General features: G+C 28.3%; 1 protein-coding gene across 2 annotated transcripts in view; it reads right to left on the bottom strand.

Moving 5' to 3' along the window:
* Positions 1–26,953, bottom strand: part of LOC100203187 (anoctamin-7) — a 58,167-nt gene that overhangs the window by 29,946 nt on the left and 1,268 nt on the right. For both annotated transcript variants that reach the window (XR_010638982.1, XM_065799235.1), the window contains exons 2-8: positions 15,115–15,159; positions 14,406–14,472; positions 14,203–14,315; positions 5,156–5,263; positions 4,949–5,085; positions 4,749–4,861; positions 14–69 (exon numbers count right to left, since the gene is read on the bottom strand). Coding sequence is in view for 1 of the 2 variants with exons in the window: in XM_065799235.1 (XP_065655307.1) it covers positions 14–69; positions 4,749–4,861; positions 4,949–5,085; positions 5,156–5,263; positions 14,203–14,315; positions 14,406–14,472; positions 15,115–15,159 (639 nt within the window). In the remaining variant the exon portion in view is untranslated. The remainder of the gene's footprint in view (positions 1–13; positions 70–4,748; positions 4,862–4,948; positions 5,086–5,155; positions 5,264–14,202; positions 14,316–14,405; positions 14,473–15,114; positions 15,160–26,953) is intronic.

Raw genomic sequence — 26,953 nt, 5'->3', positions numbered from 1 at the left:
TTTTGAACCTTACCACATGAAGTGGGTATGCTGCATCAAATATTTTTTCTGCAATTAATCTTTCAATGCCTAAAAACATTTAAAAGAAAGTTAAATAGAAAAGAAAAAAAGTTTAAATATTACTAAAAAATATTTAAAACAAAGAGCAATTTAGTGTGATTTTACCTACAATCAAAAAAGTCAATAATAGCATTTAAACAATTTTTTTTGTAAGAACCACACAGCCAGTGAAAGTGAACTCTAAATTGTTTACATTTTTACATATTGATCAGAACATAGAAAAAACCTGCACAAGATGAAAGTTTCTTTAAAAAATGTTTTTTTCACTTAGAGCCTGGATTTGAAACTTTCACTTGGAGTCTGGATTTAAAACTTTCACTTCGATTCTGGGCTTGAATCTTTGAATAGCTATTTTTTGAATTTATTTCTTTGGAGAAAAAAAAATTATAAAGTTGTGTGGCACTTTGCACTTGACAAAATACAATAGATCAAAATCCTAAACTTTTTTAAATTTTTTAACTTTCAGACAACAACATGTTGAACATTTTTATCAAATTCAAAACAAACAAACAAAAAAAAGATATAGTGTTCTTACAAAATAACCTTTACAAAAGTATAAATATGCCAAAATGTCAATATATCATCGCTCTAACATAATATAAACACAAACTTATGCGATCTGTAAATATTTAGTTACATATGAAGAAAGTGTTCAAAATTTACAAAAATACTTCAAAATTTAGCCAAGCTAACATTTTCTATAAAAAATGTTGCAGTGAAAGACACAATAAAAAATAAATTGATTCAGGTTTGTTAAGGTCTTGCATAGTATAAAACTGTTCAAGCCAAAAGCTTAGCTGGATGAAATGATGTTATTGCTTCAGGAATGAATGGCTGTCAGAAGTTACAAAAATGGGCATCAAGTTTTAATTCTAAACCACTTATAGCTGCTCGTAAGAAAGGACAGCTTTGAGGGATTTAGAATTAAATTAGAGATTTTTTTCAGATGGAAAAAAATTTAATCTAACACAGAGATATCAGAAGTAGTATGTATCAGTTGTTATCCAACACAGAGATATCAGAAGTAGTATGCGTCAGTTGTTGTCCAACACAAGTATCAGAAGTAGTATGTGTCAATTGTTGTCTAACACAGAGTATCAGAAGTAGTATGTGTCAGTTGTTGTCCTACACAGAGATATCAGAAGTAGTATGTGTCAGTTGTTGTCCTACACAGAGATACCAGAAGTAGTTTGTGTCAATTGTTGTCCAACACAGAAATATCAGAAGTAGTATGTGTCAGTTGTTATGATTTGTGCAAAGCTATAATGACATTCAAAGAATTCAAAATTCTGCTGATACTGACTTTATGTGTGATAAGAATAAGCCATTCAAAATTCTGCTGATACTGATTTTATGTGTGATTTAGAAATTGTTGTAAAGAATTCAATTACATAAAAATAATAAGTCTAATAAAATAACTTTAACAGAAAATAATAAGGATCAAGCTAAAATTATTTTTTATAAAAAAATAAAACTTCTAGCTTGTAAATTTTTTTTCAAAATAATTCTTTTAGTTTAATATAGAGAGAAGGTTTATAATACAGCTCTGATTCTTGAATAAGAGAGATTGGTAATCAGAGAGCATGTATAGTGAAGTACTCAGTAAGAGTGTTGCCATTCATTAATATAGAAATACTAAAAATATTTCGATAATTATTAGCAATATATAGCTGAATTATGTTTTAGGTTAAAATACATTAGCAACTAAAAGAAGCCACTAAAAGCCCGAAACTATTATGAAAAAGTCAAAATCAGCTGTTATGGAAAAGTCTAAATCAGAACACAAATATATACATATTTTTGTCATCAGCAAAGTCTGTTTCCACCTAATGTACAATTGAACCTATTTTTTAAAATGGTTAACAAGTCTGCAATAGAACAAGAGGATCATAATTCATTTTGATTATCAGAGAATATGCTGGTAAGATGAGATTTTAAAAGTTTGTTAAATACTTAATGACTTTTTTAACTGATTTTTTTAAGACTGATTGGGCAATATTTAGGGGTTAGAGCAATCTTCAGAATTTTTAAAAACTAGAACCACAGATGCTACTTTTCAGCAGGCAGGAAAATATGATTCAGTCAAGTTAAATAGTTTAGATAGTAATGAAGAGAGTTCTAGACTTTGTAAGGCTGTGACCAGAATGTTCCCAGAAAGCTGTAGAAGATTTAAAGTAAAAAATAACTTTAGCAATGGAAGCAGGAGAGATTGCGATGTCTTAAATAAATTTTTTTTAAATTAAATTCACCTCCTTAAAGCTGCAGATGGGGCTATAGTTAAGGAGGCTATTAATTTTTGTTTTTTAACTATAATATTTATTATATTTGCAACTCTCTCAACCTTAAACTTTAAAACACAGAAGAGAATAAATGCAATAAATCCAGAGGCATAGAGGTTTGAAGTTTAAATATAGAGGTGGATTTAAACTTCCAACCTCTTGATTGTGAGCCAAGTGTTCTACCACTGATCTACTACTGAAATAGTGTGTTTATTGGAATCAAGATACAAATCAGAGGAAAAATTATTTACAAATAGTTTTCTTTTACCCTAGTGAAACATAAGTTCAAACCCATGTATGAGAGATAAAGTATTAAACTTGGCTTTGTAAAAGACTTTTTAAAAGTTTTAAGAACTTAACTTTTGAAATAAAACAGGAAATTTAAGAATCCGATAACAATGATAAGTACTTTTATTAAAACACCATCAAGAACACATGCTAGAACAGATGAGTTAGAAGAACACATGCTATTTAGTCTTTATATGGTTTCAAAATCACTTACATGATTGGATAGAGTTCATAGCTTGTATCTTCAAAAGGTGAAAGTTATTTCATAAATAAATATGTAAATATCTTCATTCTCTGTCCATGTTTCTGTGGAAAAACTGAATATTTTTGTATCACAAGGCTGAATATTTTTGTATCACAAGGCTGGCCAATACCAATTCATTGAAAGAAAGAAGAAAGCATTGTTGTATAGATACTTTATTCTATTATTGAAGTAAAATCAGGTAAAAAAAGTCTTAAGTCTTGATCTGTCTGATCATTGTTAATAGATAAAATTTTATTTTTAAGTTGGGCATTATTTCTATTAGACATCGATATTTGATTAAATATTTGACTTTAATTGTGTTTTTATTTTTTTTTAAAGTTATTGATAATATTTATCATAAAATTTTTTTATTTTCCACATTTTTTATTCTTATAAATTTTGTTATTTTTACATACTAATTTTATATTATTATACTAATTAGAGACTGATTTATAAAATAACATAAATTTTATTGAAAAAAAAAAAAAAAAAGAAGCACAAATCTTAAGTTCTAGATTATATTGTAAATTATACATATGGGATCAAGACAGTTATGTCACTATTCCTTGAGAAACTTACTGCAGACAACTTTTTTCATATTTATAAATGATACTAACTTAGAATAAGCCAATAATTTTAAAATGGACTTACATTTAAATTTTTGTACTATGTTTTATTCAAATATAATTTAGTTTTCTTGCTTCTTGTTCAATATTTAATTTATATTGTTCAACATTTAACTCATGTACAATGTAACATTTAACTCATATAAAGTGTGACAAAATCAGGTTTTTGTGAGTCAAGTTTTTGTTTTATTAAGTTAAGATCATATATGTCAACATTTTGTCATGTTTATATTTTTTTGAAACTTAGCACTTCTGCCATAATGGGGTATTTTGTGAAAATACAATAAAAATTCTTATTATTTGGATAGGTCATAATAACCTATCCAAATTGATTATTATCAAGTGACTATTTTTAATAGCTACTTCATAATAAAAATTTAATTCATTGACAATATTCAAGCCAATGACATTGGTATAACATAACTTTCTTTGCATATTTACAAACAAAATCTCTATGTTCTAATCAATAAAAATAAAAATTTCAGCCATTTGAAGAGGGTCGCTTCTTCAGTTGCCTAATTCTTACTAATTCTTTTTCTTTCTTTAAACTTTTTTTGTCAGTTTCTAGCCAAAAGTGCTGCATACAAACAAAGTTTTAGCAGTTATGCAAACATTTACAAATGAATGATAAATAAAAATGCAGGAAGAAAAAAATGTAGTGTTTGTATTGGAAAAACCCCCTAATGTAAACAATTACATACATTGCAAAATGATCCAAGATAAATTTTAAAGAAAAAACTGACATTTGTTATCAAATTTAGAATTTGAAATGGAAAAAAATTATTTTGGAAATGGACAAACAATTTAAAATCAAAACATATGTATTTTATTAATTCTCTTGCTTAACTCATTCACATTTAAATAAAACGAAATCAACTTTAATATAATTTAAAAAGTTTAAACATAAGTAATAAAATTTTGGTAAAGTTTCAAACATCTATATATTTAAAGAAACAACAAAGACATTAAGAATTGTTAAAAGCATAGAAAAAAACAATGTTTTTTTGCAACTTTCCTTTCTAAATATTTTATTTTATTTTTTTACTATATTCACCTCCCCATATCCAAGAATCTAACACAGTTAAGGAGGCTACTCATAAAATATAAATTGTTGCTTCAACTATCTCTGAGGCCAATATCTAAAAAACATAAACTATGCCACTGTAGAGAAACAGGTTGAATATGCTACTAGTATGAATGTAGTGGTAACCAGACAGGTACTAATAAAAAAAAAAACATAAAAATACTAACCAATTTCTCCTTTTTGTCTGCTCCCATATGGTGTACTTTCAAGTATTTCATAGCAAATATAAGTTCGCTCAGTATCTGTAAAGAATGTGTTTGGATTTTCGCTTCCTATAAACCTGTTATATTTAAAACCCTGTTAGCTATCAAAAATACCCAAATAAATTAATATCAATACTCAAAAAAAAGATGAAAACAAAACTTACAAATGAAATTTATCCGCTTGAAAAGAAGCAGTAAAATAATCTGGAGGGGTCAAAGGAATTTTTTCATAAAATAGATTGGGTAAACCAAACTTTGCTAGCATACGTTCAGACCAATTGGTCTTTTTTCTTTGACGCAGCTAAACATAAATTTATAACAAATTTAACAGAAAAAACTTGAATAACATTTAATTAATAAATTAAACTCACTGCCAATGGAGCTTTAAATGATAGTTCTTCTGCATAATACTTCAAAACTTTAAGAGGACAATGACATTTAATAAAGTGCAAAATGTTCTCCTTATCATCACACTTTTCCTATATATAAAAATAAAAATATATAAACACACACATATATATATATTAAAGAAAAATGACTCGCTCTACCCCTAAAATGTATTTTGTAAAATAAAATAATACTGCTTTTTTAAAATTAACACATAAAAATTAGTATCAATATAAAATTATACTTAATAAACCAAAATATAACTATTAATAAACAATAATAATAGTCAGAACACAGAAAACTATGAACAATTCAAAATAAAACATAAAATTTCACATAAATTAAAGATCTCAGAGAACCTATATCATTACAATACATTATGACACACACAGTGCCACACAATAATAATCATGGAGAGTTTAAATGAAATTTGTATAGGGGAATGAGAGACAAAACAAGACACTTTAACTTTTCATTTTGGTAAACCAAATTATATAAAGTAGTGCTTAAGTTATATAACTTCTAAAAAGAAAACAAGATACCTTTAAAATCTTTATACATAACTTCTAAATGTATGTATAACCCTATGAATTATATAACTATATGAATAATATTTCAAAATTGCAGTAATTTAGTTTTTAGAGGTCATTTATTGACAAAACCAACTTTAAATTTTTTAAATAAATTGTTATTAATAACTTTAAAGTTATTAATAAAAGATATCAAAAATTAAAATAAAAAACAGACCAGTGGTGGATCCAGGGAGGAGGGAGGAGGGGGGTTGGGGTAGGCATCCCCCCACCACCACCACCAGAATCTGAAAGTTGTCAAAATCTTAGAAATAAAGAATCTTTTTTTTTATGTGATACAAATTACAAAAATATTTCAACATACCCCAAAAAAATTCTTGGATCAGACACTGACACAGACACCAGTCAAATAAATCACATATTAGTTTTACCAGTATTTTTAAATGAATAATAGTCTGAATGAGCCCAATTTGTACATTTCAAATATTAATTTTGCTCCATCACCACTTATTACAGAAGAATTACATGTTTCTTTTTCTAATGTAATTTTAACAGTTTTATATAAAGTTATAAGATCTGATATTTTACCAGTTAAAAATCTTAGTGAAAAATGTAGGTGTCCTTAAAAAATTCACTTATAAATCCTGCAACACACTTATTTTTATCATAACTATGTTTTAAATTAACAAACTCGAAGACAACTCGAAGACAACTGAAGACAACTGAATATCACTAATTAAAAAAACACTAAATAAATTTTTTATATGTAGCCTACTAATAAATTTTATGTATACTTTTTTAAACAATTTAAGTCATTCTTTGTTGTGTATTACTAGAGCCTTAACTTCTTTAATTTTTCTGGAGTAAAGCATCTTTTTTTCCTCTAAATGCTTTTGTAAAGACAATTGTCAATAACTTAAGCTTTGCTTTGCTATGAAAAGTTGCCCTCTTTTAAAGTTCTTGACCATCTTTAACTTTTTAAATATGTTAAATAGCATTTATATCAAGTATAAGAATTAACTCCAATAATGCAAAACTTGCAATGAAGTAAGTTTAAAAAACTCGGTCAGGATAAAAACAGCAAAAATAAGAAAAACTTTTGCAAATTTTTTAATATATTATATTATATTCTGCACCATTATTAAATAAAATCTTCGCCTCAAAAATAACAATGTGTAAAGAAAAGAGGAAAAATGTAGAAATAGATCAAAAGTTTAAAGTAAAATGAATTGCAGAATAATAAAAAATAAATAAAAGTTACAATGTTAAAAATAAAACAACAATGATAGAAATGACTGGTAATTAATTTGATTAATAATTTAAGTAATAAATCTGTTTTGTAAGTAACTGTAAGTAATTAATCTGATTAATAATCACTAAATTTGAAAAGAAATTACAAAATTAAATTTTTTTAAAGTAGTCCATAAGCCTCATATAAATGATTCTAGTCTCCACATTTTTGGAGGTTGAAGTCATTTTTGGGACTCCGCATCCCTGCATATATGATATATATCATTGAAACATTATTCATTAAAATTAAATCCCAAGTTAGTTTGCAAGGATATGGAGTATATGCAAATATGCAAGAATGCAAACTCCCAAAAACTTATTGGGACTCTGAATCCTTGCAGTCCTTATTGAATAAGGACTCAAAAAACGTAAAAAGGCATATGGACTACTTTTGGGAAAAAAATTATGACTTTTAGGTTAGATGGACAATCAATTTCTAAATTTTATGTCATGTATGACAGCAAGGACTTTAGGACTCGGGCATTAAAAATAATTAGGTTTCAGGACTGCATGCAGAATTTTTTGGGTCGATATTTTTTTCCTGAAAATCCAGGTTTTGATTTTTTTTTAAATCAAGACCCAAATTATTTATGTTTATTTAAACCATTTATACTCATTTTCTTATAATAACTTGTGATTAAATTTATTATATTAATTAATTAATTTTAAAATATATGAGCAAAATTTGTTATAACTTATATACTATTAAAAATGAATTCGATATTCAAGCACTTATTATATTCGGGTCAGGATTTTATAAAAAACGCAAAACCTGGATTTGCTCACTGGAGAAAAGTTTCAACCAATTTTGGCAAAGTGACCAAATTCGAGCCAGTGACCAAATTCCAGCCACGTTTTAAATTTAATATTTCTGTCTTGGTTTCTGCTTTATGTTTATAAATGCAACTTTTTAGTTGGCGGGTGTTTATAATAGAAGAAACATCATAACCAATATTTATCTCAAAAAAGTACTACTTTAGATTTAAAATACCATGTAAGCATCCAGTTTGAAGCTTATAAACATTAAACATTTATTACTTAACGAAATGTTGATTATTTTAAACTATAAATATATATCTTAAAAAAACAATTTTAGCTTTATAATTATGCTGAGTCATATCTATAGATTGTATTTCTGAATTAAATGAACCTGGTAGAAAGACCAAAATCCGGCCAGGTATAAACCTTATTCCGGCCTAGGCCAAAATTAGATTCACGCGTGTCTAAAAGTAACTCATATTTATATTATTAGATTTTATTCTTTTAATATAAGTACTTTATGTTACATGTATGTCCTAAATATTATCACTCTTTAATATATGCATTTATTTAGTTAAATATTTATACAATATTTTGAAAATATGAGGATGATGACTTAAAAATAAACCAAAGTCTAATTAATTGAAAGATATCATATTGTTTCATGTAGATTATTGCTTATAAATAAAATTATATTAAAGATAATCTTTAATTGAAAATTTTAATAATTTATAATATAAACTTTTCATTTTAGAATGGCTGATAATAAAAAAAAATCATAATTAGAAACAATGTCATCCAACTCGTGTTAAATATGTGAAATATAAAGAGGAAGTGTTACTTGAAGCTATAAATAGTGTTATTAGTTCACCTAAAATGTCTGTTAGAGCTGCTGCTAAATTTGTTAAAGTACCCCGAGCAACTTTGCAGAGCAGGATAAATTGAAAAGTTGAGAATGGTGCTAAAACCGAAAGAAAAAGTATATTGCCACTTGATCTTGAAAAAAAGTTACTCGATTTTTAAGCCAACAGAGTTAGGATGGGCTTTGGTTTTGGAAAAGAACAATTCATAGTATATGCTGGCAAGCTTGCCAAAAAATATGGATATTCTTTTAAGAATGGCAAACCATCTAACAAATGGTGGCGACTACTTATAAATTGATATAACAAAAAAGTAACTCTTCGACAACCAGAATCAACAACATCAGTTCATCATCAATGCATGAATCCAATAAAGGTGGCAAATTATTTTACCGCACTTAAAGAAGTCATTAAAGACTTTCAGCCTGAAGTAATATGGAACATGGATGAGACAGGGCTGCAGCTAGACTTTAAGGAGCACAAAATTGTTGCTGCAAAAGGTACTAAATATTTACATATAAGAACAAGTGGAAATCGAGAAATGATTACTTTAATTGTTTGTGTGAATGCAGCAGGAAGAGCCTTACCACCTCATATGATTCCAAAAAGGAAGAAAGTAAAATCCCTATAAAGTTATCAAGTTTTAGATGCCCCTGAAAGAACCAACTGGAGTCCAAATGTATCTGAATCAACTGAACAAGGGATTGCAAAACTATGGTTTGAGCATTTTTTAAAAATATTGAACTGCAACGTCCACAAGTTTTAAATTTGGATGGCAACAATTCCCACAATTTCGTAGAGTTAATAGATATGGCCATACAAAACCGAATTGAAATTGTTGAATAACCTGCTCATACAAGCAATTAGCTTCAATCTTGTGATCGAACTGCATTTAAGTCATTCAAAGTTTCATATAATAAAGCAGCCCAGGATATGATGTCTAATCAACCTGAGGTTATAATAAACAAGGTCAATTTTACAGGACTTTTAACCAAAGCCTGAAATAAAAGTATGACAAAAGCTATATTGAATCTGGCCTTAAATCATGTGGAATCTTTCCATATAATCCTTCGATTATTCCAGCTGAAGCTTACTTGCCAAACTGTGTGTGTTCTGAAGACAGGTTTGTGATTAATCTTTTTGATCAAATTAAAACAATTGATAATACAACAACAGTTGAGCAGATTAATCAACAACAGACAGCACAAAAGTACCAGATATTGAGTTGAAACAACATTTAATTACTAACCCAAGATTTGCTATAGCAAATGATCATGACTATTTAGCTGAACCAATAACCGTAGTAGAAATTCCAGAACATAGAATTGATGGTTTAGTGGAACTAAGTATGAAAACAATAAAACTAAAAGCTGCAAGTAAAAAAACTACATTTACTAGTAATTTTCAAGACAGCTTTAGGGTGATGTTTGACTCTGAAATTGAACAGTCTATTGATCAGCGTGAAATTGATTTTACAGTTTCAACTCCTTCTGATTTTGTAAAAGCTTCTGATTATGTAAAAACTATATCTTTTGCCCCAAATTTCCCTTTTAAAAATTCATCTTATCCAGGAGATGGAGATAATAATATTTTGCCATATTCAGATCCAAATTTTACAAAGTGTAATAAAGCTAAGAATTCAGACAAGTTTTTTGTGCTTACTTTTAAGGAAGCATGAGTCACAATTGAAGCAGATGCAAAAAAAACCTCAAAATGAAATGGAAAAAGGAATGCATGAGTTGAAAAGACTACAAAACTTAATAATAAAAGAAGCAAAGGTATTGTCAAAATATAATCCTAGAAAAAAACCATTGCTATAAAAACGAACCAATAAAAGTATAAAAAAATATTGTGTAATTTGATTGTTGTTATGAATTTTTGTTCTTAAAGTCTTATATAGAGCTCACTGAATTCTTTTTTTTTTAATTTGAATATTATATTCTATGCAAATCTTTTAAAACAGTTGTATAGATTATTACATTGACATTATTACATTGACATTAATTATCCTGATTTACACATATTAGGTTCTTATTTAAATATTAAACCTAGTTTTGTGTTTGGGTTTTATTTGCATTAAAAAAAATTCACTTTTATTTGTTACCAATATGTATGTCTTTTTTTTTCTTGCCCATGGACAAGGTGGTGCAACTATTGAAAACGTACTTTTTTAAAGTTTAGGCATCTTTATTAAGTTTAACGCAAGTTTATTTATTGATGAATGCTTAGCATTAAGTTAAGCAATCATTTTCTAACTGATGTTTAAGAACATGTTCATTTTAACTTTAAACTAAATAAGCTTAAAGTAAGTCCAATTGTGCTAATACTGTTTTACTTACTGTGTATCTGTCAACCGGTTAAATTTGTAGGATTAAAAATATTATTAATTCAATATTTAGTAATACAATTAATTTTTAAATATTTTAAATGCTAACCCATAAAAGTATTTGTAAAGAGCTTGTTTTTTATAATGGCTGTAATTAGGTTCATTCGGCATACGCATGACTGAAATTTGGTCATAGTGGCTGTATTTTGGTCTAATTTATATACTTTTTGTTATCATTGTTTTTTCAAACAATTTTCATTTATAATAATTGCTGTAATTATATTCTAAATGCTGAAAGATTTATCTTTTTAGAAATGTATAATTTTCATATAGGCCTTTTTGTTAATATGTCTGAAGAAACAATTTTGTAAAGATGCGGCTGGAATTTTGGTCACTTAACCATTTTTGATGCTTAAGATATAAAACTTTCCGACCTTGTGAGAGCCCCAAACTTAAGCATGTTTATTCTTTTGTCAAAATCGGAATGTTTTACAAAATGTTGCGGTGATTAAAACCTGGAAACAAAAATACCCAAAAAAGTTTGTAATAAGGTTCGGATTGTTATAATTTATAATATACACAACGCTTAGATCTACGTTTTGTAAGTTACCGCCTAATAAACTAATATATACAGAGAAGAGAAAGAGGGGAAAGTATGGAGGGTGTTCCACTCCCCCTCACCCCATCCTCCCCAGAAAATGTGATTTTCAAGTTATAGTCGGTTTATTTTACAAGTTTAGTCGACTAGTTGGGTATTTAACCCAATTAAATTGGGTGAATTTTAGTTTTGATGAATTTTTTCTATTTATTTATTATTTATTTTTTTTGTTAATGAGCCAGTCGGTACTTTTTAACCCGACACCGCTTTTACTTTTTTTTCAGATTTTTTAGATTTTCCATTAATTTATTAGATGGCAGATCTCATGAACAAAAAACCATTTATGCGCTTTAAATCTCTGGTTTTATTAGTATATTATTTAGAAAAACTAAGCATATGCACATTTATTTAAATTTACACTATAAAATTAAGTCAAATTCTTTTTGTTTCTTTAAATATACAATATGTAATGTCGGGTTAAAGATTCCCTTCCTCATTTTATTTATAGAATCGACTCTGCACATAGTTTCCAGTTCCATCAAACTACAACTGATGTTTTTACAAAAATTATAGGGTCTACGAACAATAAGAAAAAGACTTAGTGGTGATATACCAACTTTTATGTTTAAATCATATACTGTTCACCTTAGGGACAGTCTAACAAATTGTATAAATAACAGTACCCATAATGGTATTATATTCCCATCATTTCCAAAAAATGGCTGATGTTATACCGTGATTTAAAAAAAATAACCCAACAGATAAGTCGAACTACCGTTCAATTAGTGTTCTACCAGTCCTCTCTAAAGTTTTTGAAACTTTGTATGAACAAATCTTGATATTTATTGAGCCTAGATTCGATAAACTTTTGTGGAGTTTAATTGTTATAATTCTCATCAAGCACTTTTTTTGTTACTTGATAAGTTGCATGAGTGTATCAATAATGGAGGTGTTGTTTGATCAATATTAATGGACCTCTCATAAGCTTTATCCCGCATGATTTACTAATTGCTAAATTAGAAGCTAATGTTTTTTCTAAAGAAAGTCTAAATCTATTGCTATCTTATATTTGTGGTCGTAAACAAAGAGTAAGATAGGGTCTTCTGCCTCAAACTAGGTGGATATACTACCTGGAGTGCCTTATGGGTCAATCCTTGGACTCGTATTTTTCGATATCTTTATAATCGATTTATTTTTATTTATTAAAGATACGGAACTTTGTAATTTTGTGGATGATAACACTATTTATGCTTGTGATTATAGCTTTGAAAAGGTTATTTTTCGTTTGCAAAAAAAAGCAACCAATACCATCAATTAGTTTCAGTTTAACTCTATGGTCGCTAATCCAAATAAGTTTTAATTTCTTTTAGTTGGCTTTAAAAAAACTATTGCTAAAAATAGGTAATACAAAAGTTTTTGTCTCCGATAAGACAAAACTACTTCAAGGGAAAAATTAAACACCTATGCACCAAACCTAACGAAAAATGTTTTGCTCTTTTGCACATAAGAAATTTTTTTATTCCGTAATTAATCCATACATAACGGCTCCTTATATAATGATATATGCTGTACGTTATGTAGAGCCATCTCGCTCATTTATTTAAATTAAATTATTTTTAGTTTAATTTACGTATAATCGTGGATAAAATAATGTCGTCGTTGATCTCTAACAAAGACTTAAGTGATTTTAATTCTTTAATGATTTATCTGGAACATATAGCAAATAAAAATAAAACATCAAAATTGAATAGACTGTTGTAAAAAGCTAGTCTTTATTTTGTTATTCTTTATACACACCGTGCACAAAGATAACTGGCCTTTTTATTTGTGGACCATTTGTGGGCATCCTTGTGGACCATTTGTGGGCATTCTTTAATCTGTGTTATTGTAAATTATTCTATAATGTACTTTATTTAAAAGTTAAAGAAAACTATTCCATTTCTTTTTTTTTTCTTAATTTCCTCGTCCCAAAACGTATTTTAAATTGAATCGCTATCTTATATTCAAGAAAAAATTTATTATAGCGTCATATATACCGTTATATTACAAAGTATTCACATAAAATTTATTTTAATTTATATATCTAATTTTAGTCCACTTGATCCCTTTTGCAGAATAATGTGTGAATTTTGTTTCTTTGAACCGTTAACTTTGATTTTTAATACTTAAAGTTGCCTAAATTTACCATTCTGGCGCACCGCATAGTAAACAAAATGTAAAATAGTAACAACTAATATGTATACAGCAAGGTATACCCTGTTTCAAGGTTACATGGCGACTGGACTATTAAAATATTTTTAAGTTTTGATATTACAATAATTTTTTCATTACAATAAAAGTATGTTGTTTTTTGTATTATAAAGATAAATTACAACACAATATTTATTGTTATTGTAATGGATCATAACAATACCTTTTTGTCTTTTAGATATTGTTACCGTATTATGAAGATGTGTATTTTGAAAACACTTGTAAAAACTTTGTTTTTTAAATACACATGTATATGTATGCATAATATATATAATTAATAATAAAATAAGAATTATATATATATTTATATATATATATATATATATATATATATATATATATATATATATATATATATATATATATATATATATATATAATATATTTATGTATATAAGGACATTAATTACTAACATACTTCTTCCATTTCAATGCTACTTTTTTTTAAATTGCTAAGAAATCTATCTCGAAAACCAATCAGTTTTGCTTCATAGATTGCATTTTTTTCCTCAATATATACCAAAACAAAATCTAAAGTACAAATAAGGCTAAATCTAAATTTCATAATCTGATGCTAATAAACATAAAACACTGTTAGTATATGTCAAATTTTAATGCTACCTATTTTTCTTTCACCATCTCGAAAGTAAGTCCCTCTTTCTCCACTCATGTCTTCATCATAGACTTCCTGAATATTAAAACATTGATCAACTCTAATTTTGTTATAGAATATCAGAGAAATAAAAAAAATTACTACTATGGCCAAGGAGATCTGAACACTTAATATTTATAACGAAAAGCGTATCGAGAATTTAAGCGTAAATTTAGAGGCGAACATTGACTTTGTGTGCTGCAAACTGCTTAGCTTGCGTTTCATTCGAGAATCTGACATATTGTTACATTTTTACAGCCTAATTTTTTTCATTTTCTTTGCAAAATTTGAGGGTATCACAAGTATTTTTTTGAGAATGTTCACTGCCAAACGGCGTATCATATTGCTGGTATGGTAATTCTTGACCTTCCATACGATTATCCTGCATTGATGCCATATTGTATTCAAACTCTATAGTAACCATTCAACTACAAAAAATTGTAAAAAAATTGTATATAGAGCATATATGTTTTCCTATTGATTGATATTTACACAATTACCAAAGCAACACGAGATTGTTAAGTGTGTTGCCAATTATGCATTATGCAAAGCACAAATGCATTTCTAAGTAATTGTCGATAATAAATGTGAGTGGTCAAATCTTCTTGGCCATAACTTTATATGCAATTAAATTAGTTAATCCATTCCCCAGTACAAAACAATTTTAGCAGGAAAAACCTCGCAATTCTTGTTTTCATTGGGTGCAGCATGTTCATCAAGCTTCTAAAAAAAACAGACATGTATAAAAGATTTATTATTTTAGATTCATAAATATAAATTATTAAAAAATCATTAAATCCAAATAAAAAAATAAAACCACGACTTCATAAAACTGACAAAGGACCCTATAAACGATTCATATTGGAATAATGGAAGCAAGAATACAAAACCTTTTATGAAACAAACTTTCATAAGGTTTTTGTAAATAAAACTGATTTTGTTAGGACCTTATTTTTTTCGTTTTTTTTCTGGTTATTAAATTACTCCAAAAATCCTTCACCACTGCGCCAAGGCTGCTCAAATTAAGATTGCTTTCCGGAGAAATTTATTTAACTTAAAATAAAATACTTGCATTATTAGTTAAAAATGATAAAAAAAAAAGGGTCTATCTTTGTAGTACATGTGTGACAAGATCGCCTACTTCAGAACAGTCATTAGCACTAATCATGCATTTACTAAAGTGCTCATCAATTTAACAATTTTCTATACCCATCCTATCATCTTGTAAAAGAGACCATAAATAAATTCTATTTTGAAAACATTCAGGAGAGTATCATCATAAAATTATCTTTTTTTGTATAAAAACGAACTTAAAATTTGTTAAAAATGTTTAAAAAAATTTGTTAACATATCTATTATTAAACCATTTGATAGCCAAAGCTTAACACCATCAACTGTGGTAACCCTGGCGGCAGTGGAATCTACCCCTTGATTTTTTAATGCATGATTATTGAGTACCTTAGTATTTTGGAGCCTATATGTACGCACTGTACAAGCAGCACTGTGTTGTAATAGTTAAACATTTTGTAATAGTTATGCCATTTGTGTGATTTTGTACATGAACTAACATGTGCATTAAAATGTTTCCAAATCCTTTTAAATCTGGCTATCCTTTACAAAAATCAATTGAATTGAATTTAAAACTATAAAAAAAAGTTGATCCGTTCACTTTAAAAGTGTAATGCTCTGTTAAGTACAGTTTACTGGAAATTGTATGTTGTTACAATAAAAAAACAACTTTTGTTTTTGGAACGGGTAAATTTTTAAACTTTGACTTTTTCAAAGTGCGAATCATTGTTCTAATACAATTTTAAGATAATGCGATTGATGCATTCTAACCAATAGCTGCAAAGCTATTGGTTAAAAAGCATCAGCCGCAACGTAATGAATCATAAGATAGTATTACCAGAACAAACAAAAATGTAATACTTAGGTTTGCTACTTTTTAAAAACTTATACCAAGATTACTCCACTTGCATATTTATTGTGCCAGTAAACTGTTGAGTATATACAGCACATAGCAAAATTTTTATGTTGCAAAATTATAAATAACAACTCTTAAAAATACAGAGGAAACAACTTGTTTCTTCTTGTGCTTTGATCGAATCAATCAACATGATTTTTTAAAAAAGAAAATAAAAAACTAAATACTACAAGTTGATGTTAGCCTTTTTTTATTCGAGACCCTGTTGCTTATATCTTTTCAACGCAGAATTATGGCTAACGTGGTCTAAAACTTCTAGTAACCATAACTTTCTTGATATTGAACTCCTCTCCACTGGATTCATTAACCTGTCTTACTTATTGAAAGAGAGCTCAGCGAACAAAAAATGTTGTTTTAGTATTTCTGAACATAAGTGAACAGAATAAATTGAAAAAAAAAAAAAATGCGGACACATAAATAGAATATAATATGCGACAAGGATATATTGCCTTGCAATATTCAATGATACAAACGTGTGTTAAGCGCTTGTGTTTGACATTTTCTTTCATCTTCCAAGAAATGGATCTAATATATGAAAAATTTAAAATATATTAGATCCATTTTAATGAAATGAAAAAAAAACAAAAAACCTTAAGGTGCTCCGCGTAGATTTAAAAATCCTACTCATATTATTCACATTTTTAATTTTTTTGAAAATGAAAATCAACAACCCAGCCGGCATTTTGTTCCAAAAAGTCATCTTTTGAACGTTCAGAAGACGTCTTTTTAGGATCAAATGCCGACTGGGAAGATCCTCAAAATGTAAGTCAATTTTAGCTATAAAGTTACGCTTTTTAGATATAGTTAAAACTTTAACAAAAATCTTATGAAAAAGTTTGAAAAGAGAAAAACAAACTAAAACACTAATATAATGCGACAAAATATCAAACTTTTTAATTTGTTTTAAAAAGTTTATACTTTATAAAGTTTATATTTAAAAGTAAATATTTTGTTTAAAAAAAAAATCAATAAAAAAATAATAGACCTTAAATCCGTGTTGAAAGATAATCTAAATCCAAAGTTAAAAGATTTTAGATAAAGCTGCAATTTATCAAAGTTAGAGGTAATTTCTATTGCAGTAAGTGGCAAATAAAAGTAACTTTTGAGATTAAGAAGCAATCCAAATTTAAAAGGCATTTTCTTAAAGATTCTTATACGTTTTTTTTTAAAAAAAAAAGAAATGTTTGAGCTCAGGTTTTAAATTTTATGATTAGTTAAAGAATAAAAATTAGGGCTTGCACTCAATAATAAATAAGACAGAAATAAATAAGACAGAAATACTGACAATACTAAACGTTTTAATAAAAGAAATATTAATAAAAACAAATGTTTTGATAAAAAAAATGGCGGCGATACCAAGTAATTATGTGTCAAAAGTTTACTTTAAATCAACTTCATTTACATTTTACATTTATTTATCATTGTCATTTCATTCATATCATAATCTTGGATTATTTATATATCATTAACAAAAAGTTTTGAATACCTTAAAAACCAAACAAAGCAAAACATTTTACGAAAAAAACATTTTACTTATTTAGATATTTTCTTTATATAATTTGTTATATATAAATAAAATTATTTTTACAAATTCTCAGTTTGGATCCTCAAAAAAATCTTAATCTACAAAACGTTGCTAAGAGATTCGAATAAAATTTTTTTGAAATATTTTGATTTTTCACAAGAATTGAATTATTACTCTTTTAAGAGAAAACTTTTTTTTATTTATGTCTAATTGTTTTCTCTTTTTTCGTTGTAATTTTTCTTACTTTATTTTTAAAGCATGCTTAAACAATTCCTGTTATTATAATACGATTATTTGTAAATTTATATTAAAGTTGAAAAACAAATAATGATATAGAAAAAAAAACTAATAATAATAATAAAAAATAAAAAAAATAATAATAACAATAAAAAAAAAAGATAAAAAAAATATATAAATAAATTACGTGTGTGTATATATATGTATATATGTAAATGTGTGTATGTATGCATTTATTCATATATGTAGGGGAGATGGGGCGCATTGATCGCCGGGGCAGTATGATCTTTTGGCTTTTACTCGTTCATTTTTGCCTTACTAGAAGTGAGGTTGCAATTTAATTAACCATTATGCTTCCCTAATTGATTATTCGTAATATTTTTTCATAAGGTTATCAGCGTCAAAAAAAATAAAGAAAATATTGTTTTTCGTCATAAAAAGTGATTTTTTTAAATCGTACTATAATTCAAATATATTTTTATTTAGATGTCTGTATGGGTTAACAACAATTTTATTTTAAATTTGTAAGTGTTAGGTGTATAATATAATATATAATTTTTATTTGGCTGCAATTTATACAGTAGATATTGCTATCAATATGTTACCTATACCTATTGGGGTACATTGATCTTTGACTATGCGGGGCCCATTGATCGGAGGATCAAAGTGCCCCATAGAAGACGAAGTGCCCCATGTTTTTGTTTATAAGCAATACAGTTAAACGAATGGAATTGTATTTATAATTTAAAAAAAAACTATATATAAACAAACAATAGCTTTTAGCATTTCATTTTTTAAATCTACTTATGTTATAAGCTAGTAATAATAATACTATTATTTTATAATATCAAAAGAATAATATTTAACATAATAATTAAAAAATATTTAACATGATATTATTATGTTAAATTCTAGCATTTATTAAAAACATATGTTTTTATTGATATATTTTTTTACAGATCTTAAAATGGTTAGAAATAGAATTAAAAAAACAAATAAAGTTGCTATACCAAGTGAAACAATGAAAGTAGCTGTTAATAAAGTTTTAGAAGGAACACAACTGAATGTTGTAGCGCGTCAGTTTAACATAGATAGAATAACTTTAAAAAGATATTGTCGTAAAAAGAGGCTTAATCCAAATGAAGCTTTCAAGCTTCACTACAACAATAGACAAGTTTTTACAGCAGAAGATAAAAAAAGTTTATCAAGTTATTTACTAATTGCATCAAAAATGAACTATGGCCTTTCAACTAGGTCAACGCGATTATTGGCATATGAATTTGCTTTAAAAAACAATAAGATATGCCCATCATCATGGATCAAAAATAAAATTGCAGGCATTGATTGGTTGCAAGGTTTTATGAAAAGACAACCAGAGTTGTCTCTACGAACACCTGAAGCAACGAGCTTCGCTCGATCAACAGCTTTTAACAAACACACTGTAAGAGAGTTTTTTCAAAATCTTAAAACGGTAAGAAATCGATATAAATATAATCCTAACTGTATATATAATGTTGATGAAACTGGTTTAACAACCGTTCAAAAGCCGGTAAAGGTTTTAGCTGGTAGAGGAAGCAAACAAGTTGGAAGAATCACATCTGCAGAACGAGGAACATTGGTAACTGTATGTTGTGCCTCTAATGCTATTGGAAATTCCATTCCTCCATTATTTATTTTTCCTAGGGTAAAGTTTCATGATTACATGATTAAGGAAGGACCTCCTGGATGTGTGAGATTTGCAAATCCTTCTGATTGGATGAACTCAGAAATTTTCATAGAATGGATTAAACATTTTGTTAAATATTCAAACTGTTCTCAGGAATCTCCAGTTTTGTTACTTCTCGACAGTCATGAAAGTCATATTTCTGTTAAAGGCTTGGAGCTTGCAATTCAACACGGAATTACAATGATAAGTTTTCCTCCCCATTGCAGCCATAAATTGCAGCCATTAGATAGAACTGTTTTTGGACCATTGAAAAGGTTTTACAATTCTGCATGTGATAATTGGATGGTTTCAAACCCAAGACCAATGACCATTTATGATATTGTTTCAATAGTTCGAGAACCGTATACAAAAGCTTTCTCACCATCTAATATACAGACAGGATTTAGAGTAGCTGGCATTGAGCCATTCAATTCTGAAATTTTCAAAGATGACGAATATTTACCATCATCAGTTACAGATAGAGCTGCTCCAGATACAGTTACAATCACTCCTGTCAACAACATGGAGTCTGAAATGATACCAGCACATGTTAATCACATAGAGTCTGAAATAACTATAGTAAATATTGAAACAAGTATTTTAAACAAAGTGTCAACAAGTGTTGCTTCTATAATCTCACCTTAAAACCTTAACCAAAAGCATCTGCCAGAAAAAAAATGTTAAAAGTAGGCAGTTAAAAACAAGGATCTTGACTGATACTCCTGTCAGAAATGAAATTCGTTTGTCAAAAGAAAAGAAAATTTTGAAGCAAACCAAAAATCAACAAAAAGTCTCCACAAAAGATAAGAAAGAAACTAAGAATTACTTGCTTAGGAATAAAAAACAATGTAAACCAAAAGCTGCTTCACAACTTGACTTTCACAAATGATGAAATATTCTTAATCAAAATATTGTACTTTTAACAAGTTTTGTAAACTTAAAAGTTGTATTCTTATTTCAGTCTTTATATTTCAGTTCTTATAAATTTCAAGTTGTTGTAAAGTTTTAAACGTATATAAAGCGGGTAGCTTATAGCTGCTGTGATTTATACATTTTTTAATTAAAAATTAGACTAGTGGGTTTAACTGCTATATTTAAAAAATAATTAAAAAATTTAGATGTATTATATGTTATACAATATTACCCTTTGACTAGATTATTTACAAGATTTAGTTATAGAAGTGTTAAACGTTTAGATAATATTACGCATATAAGATCAATGTGCCCCAAGTCGGAGATCATAGTACCCCATAGTTTGGGGTACATTGATCTTTTGAGAGGGTTGTTTAAAAGTTAAAATTATTCATGTTTATCATTTTTTTAAATCAAAATATTTATATATTCCAAAAGCCAGATAGTTCTACATGTGTTTCGTAGTTAATAAGTTTTTACATCTCTTTCAGGTTCTGCGCAATTTTCAAAACACTGCTACGGCGATCAATGCGCCCCCATCTCCCCTACTATATGTCTACGTGAACGCGTAAACGTATATGTTTTTGTGTACATGTACATAAAGTGTATTTGTATCTTTGTATTTATGTATGTGCAGAAAAGTAGGGGAAGTTCGTGTACCTAGGGCCGGATTTGTTCAATGCCCAAATTCAAGGCCTTAGTAAGCTTTTTTTAAATTGTATCTAGGGCCACTAGCTAATGTACCAAAGGCCGCTTTCTGAAAACTCCATAATAAATTATGTTTAACTCTAGAATAAATTGACAACAACGATAGACACATTAATTTGATTAAAAATTTATTTAATCTTAGATTATTTTCAGCAAATTTATTAAGTGTTTCTTAATTGCAACTAGTGAACGGAAACTTTGGCTTCGGCCGAAACCGAAAACCGAAATTTCTGCTTCAATAATTTTTTACTTTTCCTGTTTCCTGTTTCGGCCGAAATTTCGGTTCAAACCGCAACCGAAATGAACCGAAACTTTTATTAGATTTTTTTTAAGTTTAGATAACTTTTTTTTAATTTAGAGTGGGATCATGAAAATTTCCTAATTGTAATCGTTTGTTAGTAAATTAATTTTTAATTATAACAATTGTAGAAATTTTAATTGAAATCACGTGACAATAGTTTTAAGTTACTATTCTCAAGTCATTCTTTAAATAAATTAATATTTAAGTGAAGCAACCAAAATCAATAATTTCATCAAAAGTTTCTCAGTGCTAAATTTTAAAATGGAAAATAATCGAAAGAAAAGCTATTTGTGGAATCATTTTACCGTAACAGCCAGTGATTCCAAATACGCAACTTGTAATATCTGCAATTTGAAAATATCTCGTGGATCGCACAATCCAAAACTTCAATCACTTAGCGGACTTTCATCACATTTAAGAAGTCGACACCCACATCTTACTCTAAAAAATCTCCTAACTGAAAAAGAAATACTTACAACTACCGGCAGTCCTGAAAATATACCAACTTCAGATCAACTTGAGCCTATTACAATTAAAAAAAGAACAATACCCTTATTCGACATCAGATCAAAACGGCAGAGGACTGAAATGTTACAATTTATAATGCCTGGCTGGGTTGACAATATCTCAAAAATTAATTCAAACTCCAAAGAAGGTCTGAAATTTCATAGATCTATATTTGAAATGATTATCCTCGACTTACAGCCTTGGTCAATTGTAAATAATCCGGGATTTTTACGTCATCATGCTGTTTTTACACCACACTTTGACATTGGAAGTGAGAAATACTACCGTAGCATGCTCAATCCAGCCTTTGAAAAGATTAAGCTTGCAACGAAAGTTATGATTATCGAAAAAAATGCTGAAACTGTTTCCATCTCTCTGGACGCTTGGTCATCCTTTCATCATGAGTACTTAGGCATGATGGCACACTTCATTTCAGAAAAATGGGAGCGGATCAAATTTTGCCTGTCATGCTCCAAGTTTGATGAAAAACATATTGCTTCAAACATTTTTCAAAGACTTGAGAATGTTGTGAAAGAGTGGGAACTAAAGGACAAGGTCACAGTCTGCTTAAGAGACAATGCTGCAAATGTAAAAGCAGCTTTCAAAGATCCTCAGTGCGTTTACAAGTCTGCTGGGTGTCTAAATCATTCACTTCAACTAGTGATTAAAAAAGAACTTTTTTCTCTCCAGAGTGCTGTAAACCTGATAGAAAAATGTCGAAAGCTTTGCACTCATGCTTCTTTTTCAAACTCCTTCTTTGCTGAGCTTTACAAACAACAAGAGGTTCAAATGAACAATTTTGACAGGCTCGGGCTCAAAAATGATGTTCCAACACGCTGGAATTCAACTTATTACATGCTTGAAAGAATTCTGTACTTAAAATCTGTAATTGCTACTACACTGCTAATCCGTCCTTCCTGCGGCATTGAGTTCACTGTACAGGATTGGAATCTGTGTGAAAAACTGGTAAACATATTAGCGATTTTTGAAGAAGCCTTCAAGTTGCTTTCTGGAAAGGATGCTTGCATCAGTGCATGCATTCCAATTGTGACAACTATTCTAAAGTCATTTGAAGTTCCTTCTGATGACGAAGAAGTAATGGGCATGAAAAATGCTTTAAAGAAAGCAATGGAGGCCCGTTTTTTTGACTTGGAAACCATTGATCATTTTGCAATAGCAACACTTCTTGATCCCAGATTCAAGCACCACTTCTTTAGATCCCAAGAAGCGTTTCAAGCTACTAAAAAACAAGTTTTTTTGGAATTAGACAGTTACAATTTGAGCCAAAATGAAACTATACCTGTAATGAAAACTACGTCAATTGAGAACACTGGGTTATCTTCAATGATGCAAAATATTATTGCACAGTCACAAAGTACAAATTCCAAAAATCCAACTTCCAAATTGGCAAAGGAAGTTTTAAATGAGTACTTAGAAAGCCCAACATCTTCATGTTGTTTGGAGTTTTGGAAAGAGTATGAAGAAAAAACAACATTAAAAGCAAAGTTTGGTTTGGCAAAAGTAGCGAAGAGATTCCTTACACCTCCGCCGACTTCCACCGAAGTTGTAAGATTGTTTTCAACTGCTGGAGACATTCTTTCAAATGAAAGAAACAGACTTTTGCCAGAAAACATGGAAAAAATTTTATTCTGTAGAGAAAATATTTCAATTATTAACTTTATTTATTGAAAAGTCTTGAGATTATAGTTTTTATCAAATTATCTTATATGGTGACTGCTTAGATATATGTAAAACAGTTTTTTTTTGCTCATAAAAGTAATAGTTTTTTTTATTCATGTAAAATTTTTTTTTTTGATTATAAAAGGTTCAGGGATTTTTAACATTCTTTTTTTAATTTTCGGCCGAAATTTCGGTTTCGGTTTCGGCTACGGCTTCACTGAACCGAAATTTCGGTACTTTCGGTTTCGGCTCAAATTTCGGTTTCGGTCGAATAAATAAAAAAAATTGACTATAATTGACTTATTTAGTTGACTGTTCTGAGCAAAATTGACAAATAAGTCTACATGTACAATTGTAGTCTCAATACAACCGCGAAAAAAAAAAAAATTCTGCACAAATCAAAATTAAACACTCGTTATCAAGCATATTCTTTGCGCACATATATGGCCCAAACTATATGGCCCTAGCTACAAGAAATGATAGAGTCATAAAAAATGTCATCTATTAACAAACCCTGATTGAGAGGAAACTTATTGAGAATCGCATTTAGTACTTAAGTAAAAAACAATATAATATATAAAAACTTATAGAAAAATATTTCCTTAATGATTGTAAAATAATCTAAGGTACCAGTAGCAAAAACTTACTTTAGACCATCAAAAAGCGTTTTCCGATCATTACTTACCGTAGAATCAACATATAAAATTAAAAGATAAATAGTTTTATAACAAATCACTGAGAAGCAGTAAATCTTAGAACTTTATAGTTTTTAAATAAAGCTCTTCATAACCAACCTGTTTGTACATTTTACAAAGTTGAAAAACGAAGGATAGACAAAAAGAACTTTTTTAAAACACGAGGAAGTATTTATTAATTGATAAATTAAAAGTTATTATAACGATAATGAACTAAAAATGGTTGAAAGAAATATTGCATAGAATTTGAAATGAACGTTTAGTTCAGTTTGGACAGACACTTTTAAAAAACTGGAAAAAAAAGAAATTAAAAATGGCAAAAATTGCAATAAGACTATTCAAGGAGTTTATTTACGCAAGAATAAAATATCAAAAATATTTAGCCACAAAGTAGAACAACTGAATACCAAAATTTCTAATATACAAGAAGAAAATAAAACTTAAAAATTGAAGTACTGCAAAAAACGATGAAATTTCAAAAAATATGAAAATTGGACTAAGATTCAATAACTTTATTAATCAAAAAGTACAACAACAAAAAAAAGAAAAAAAATATATATTTATTTAAATTATATATGCACGTGAACATATATTCACTGGAATCAACTTTTTATAACTTATTAAGAAAAATTTAATGATTAGATTATTACAAGCGCCCCAACCACCATAAACACAAAAATTAAGCCTAATATTAAGAAAGTTTAGTTTCAAATCTTAGCGGTTCTCTGCTACAAGACCTCATGGTCTTTTTTGAGTTTCCGTATTCTTTAGTTTTTTATTTTTTTATTTTTATTGATGGGTGGTTTAAGGAAAAGTGTCAATAAAGGAAATTTGGTTATTGATTTGAAAAAGACGCTTGATACTATAAACTCATAGTTTTCTTCTCAATAAAATAAAAATGTACTGTTTAGAAACGAACTTTTTTTTTGTAATATAATTTTTTCTTTTTATGAAAGATAATTTTACAGACTCTTATTTACCCATTTGAGTGCCATAAGTAACAGGGCCGCCAAGAGCTTTCATGACGTGCGGGGCTTAGCAGGAATTAGGCGCCCCTATAAGCATGTATATTTTTTAATCAAAAGCATGTTTAATTATACAAGTTAATGTTTTTATTCCTTATACCTTTACTTTACATCCATATTTTTATGAGCCGCATCTGGATTAAATAACACTTATGCAACGCATTTAACATTTACTGATTACAATAATCAAATCGATTATTTGAAAAAAAAAGAAGAAAGAAAACACTTTTTCTTGCTTTTTTACTAACAAAAATTATTATTATTATTAATATGCCATCTTACGATAGAGTTGTATCCAGTTCATTTTCATTATGTCTGTCCAATAGACGCTCTTGTTCTATAGGAACCTTGTTGTTAGACACATTTGAGTATTGCAATTTTTGAAATAATCAGGCATGCACACAAATCTCTAGATGCAGTACTTTATCTACAATTGATACAGTTTTTTTCCATAGCTAGAGAGCTTCAACACCAAAATGACTACTTGAGACAGCCAAGCATTGAATTACTAACCGTACCTAATGCTACTGCTTGTACTTTTACTTAGTGGTTGTTTGATATTAGTGCTCCAAGGCCTTTCTTAATGCACGCCTTGAGGTTAAAATTCACAAGGTAGTTGTGTGAGCATATTACAGCGCTGTCGATGTTTGTTTACAGTTTTCCATAATCAGAGAAAAATTGATTGATATCAATGGTGACATTGCCATCATTTGTGTGTATTATTGTATGGTTATAAGTAAAGTTTAGTAAGTCATTGATTAAGATCATAAATAGCAGTGATGTAAGAACTGATTCTTGACGAATGCCACTTGTCACCAATTCCTACTCTATCGTTTATTTTCCAATTATTACTCTTTGCTATCTAATGGCAAGCTAACCATTAATTAACCAAATGCCATATATAGCATGGATTTGTACATCACATAGGATGCCTTATAAACCTGGTTGAATTCTGTAACATTTAAAAAAAAGTATTTTATCTTGAACACCTGGTTTACATCTACTTTACTGACTTTGCTAAAGCATTCAACACGTTGTCATATAACAACTCTTTCATAAAATTTATGCCTGTAGGTATGATTCTTATGAGGAAGTTGCTGTGTGACACTGTGTTGCTGTGTGACACTGAGTTGAGTTTTAAAATCTAATCTATAATATCTATAATAGTTTAAATTCTTGCGCGGTATATCTATCACCTTGCACGGTATATGTGAGATACAACAGCTTGTAGTTGTAAG

Source organism: Hydra vulgaris, chromosome 06, assembly GCF_038396675.1.
Source record: "Hydra vulgaris chromosome 06, alternate assembly HydraT2T_AEP".
NCBI classification, from domain to species: Eukaryota; Metazoa; Cnidaria; class Hydrozoa; order Anthoathecata; family Hydridae; genus Hydra; species Hydra vulgaris.
The sequence above is the reverse complement of the archived record's forward strand: the minus strand, read 5'-3'. Positions and strand labels throughout refer to the sequence as shown.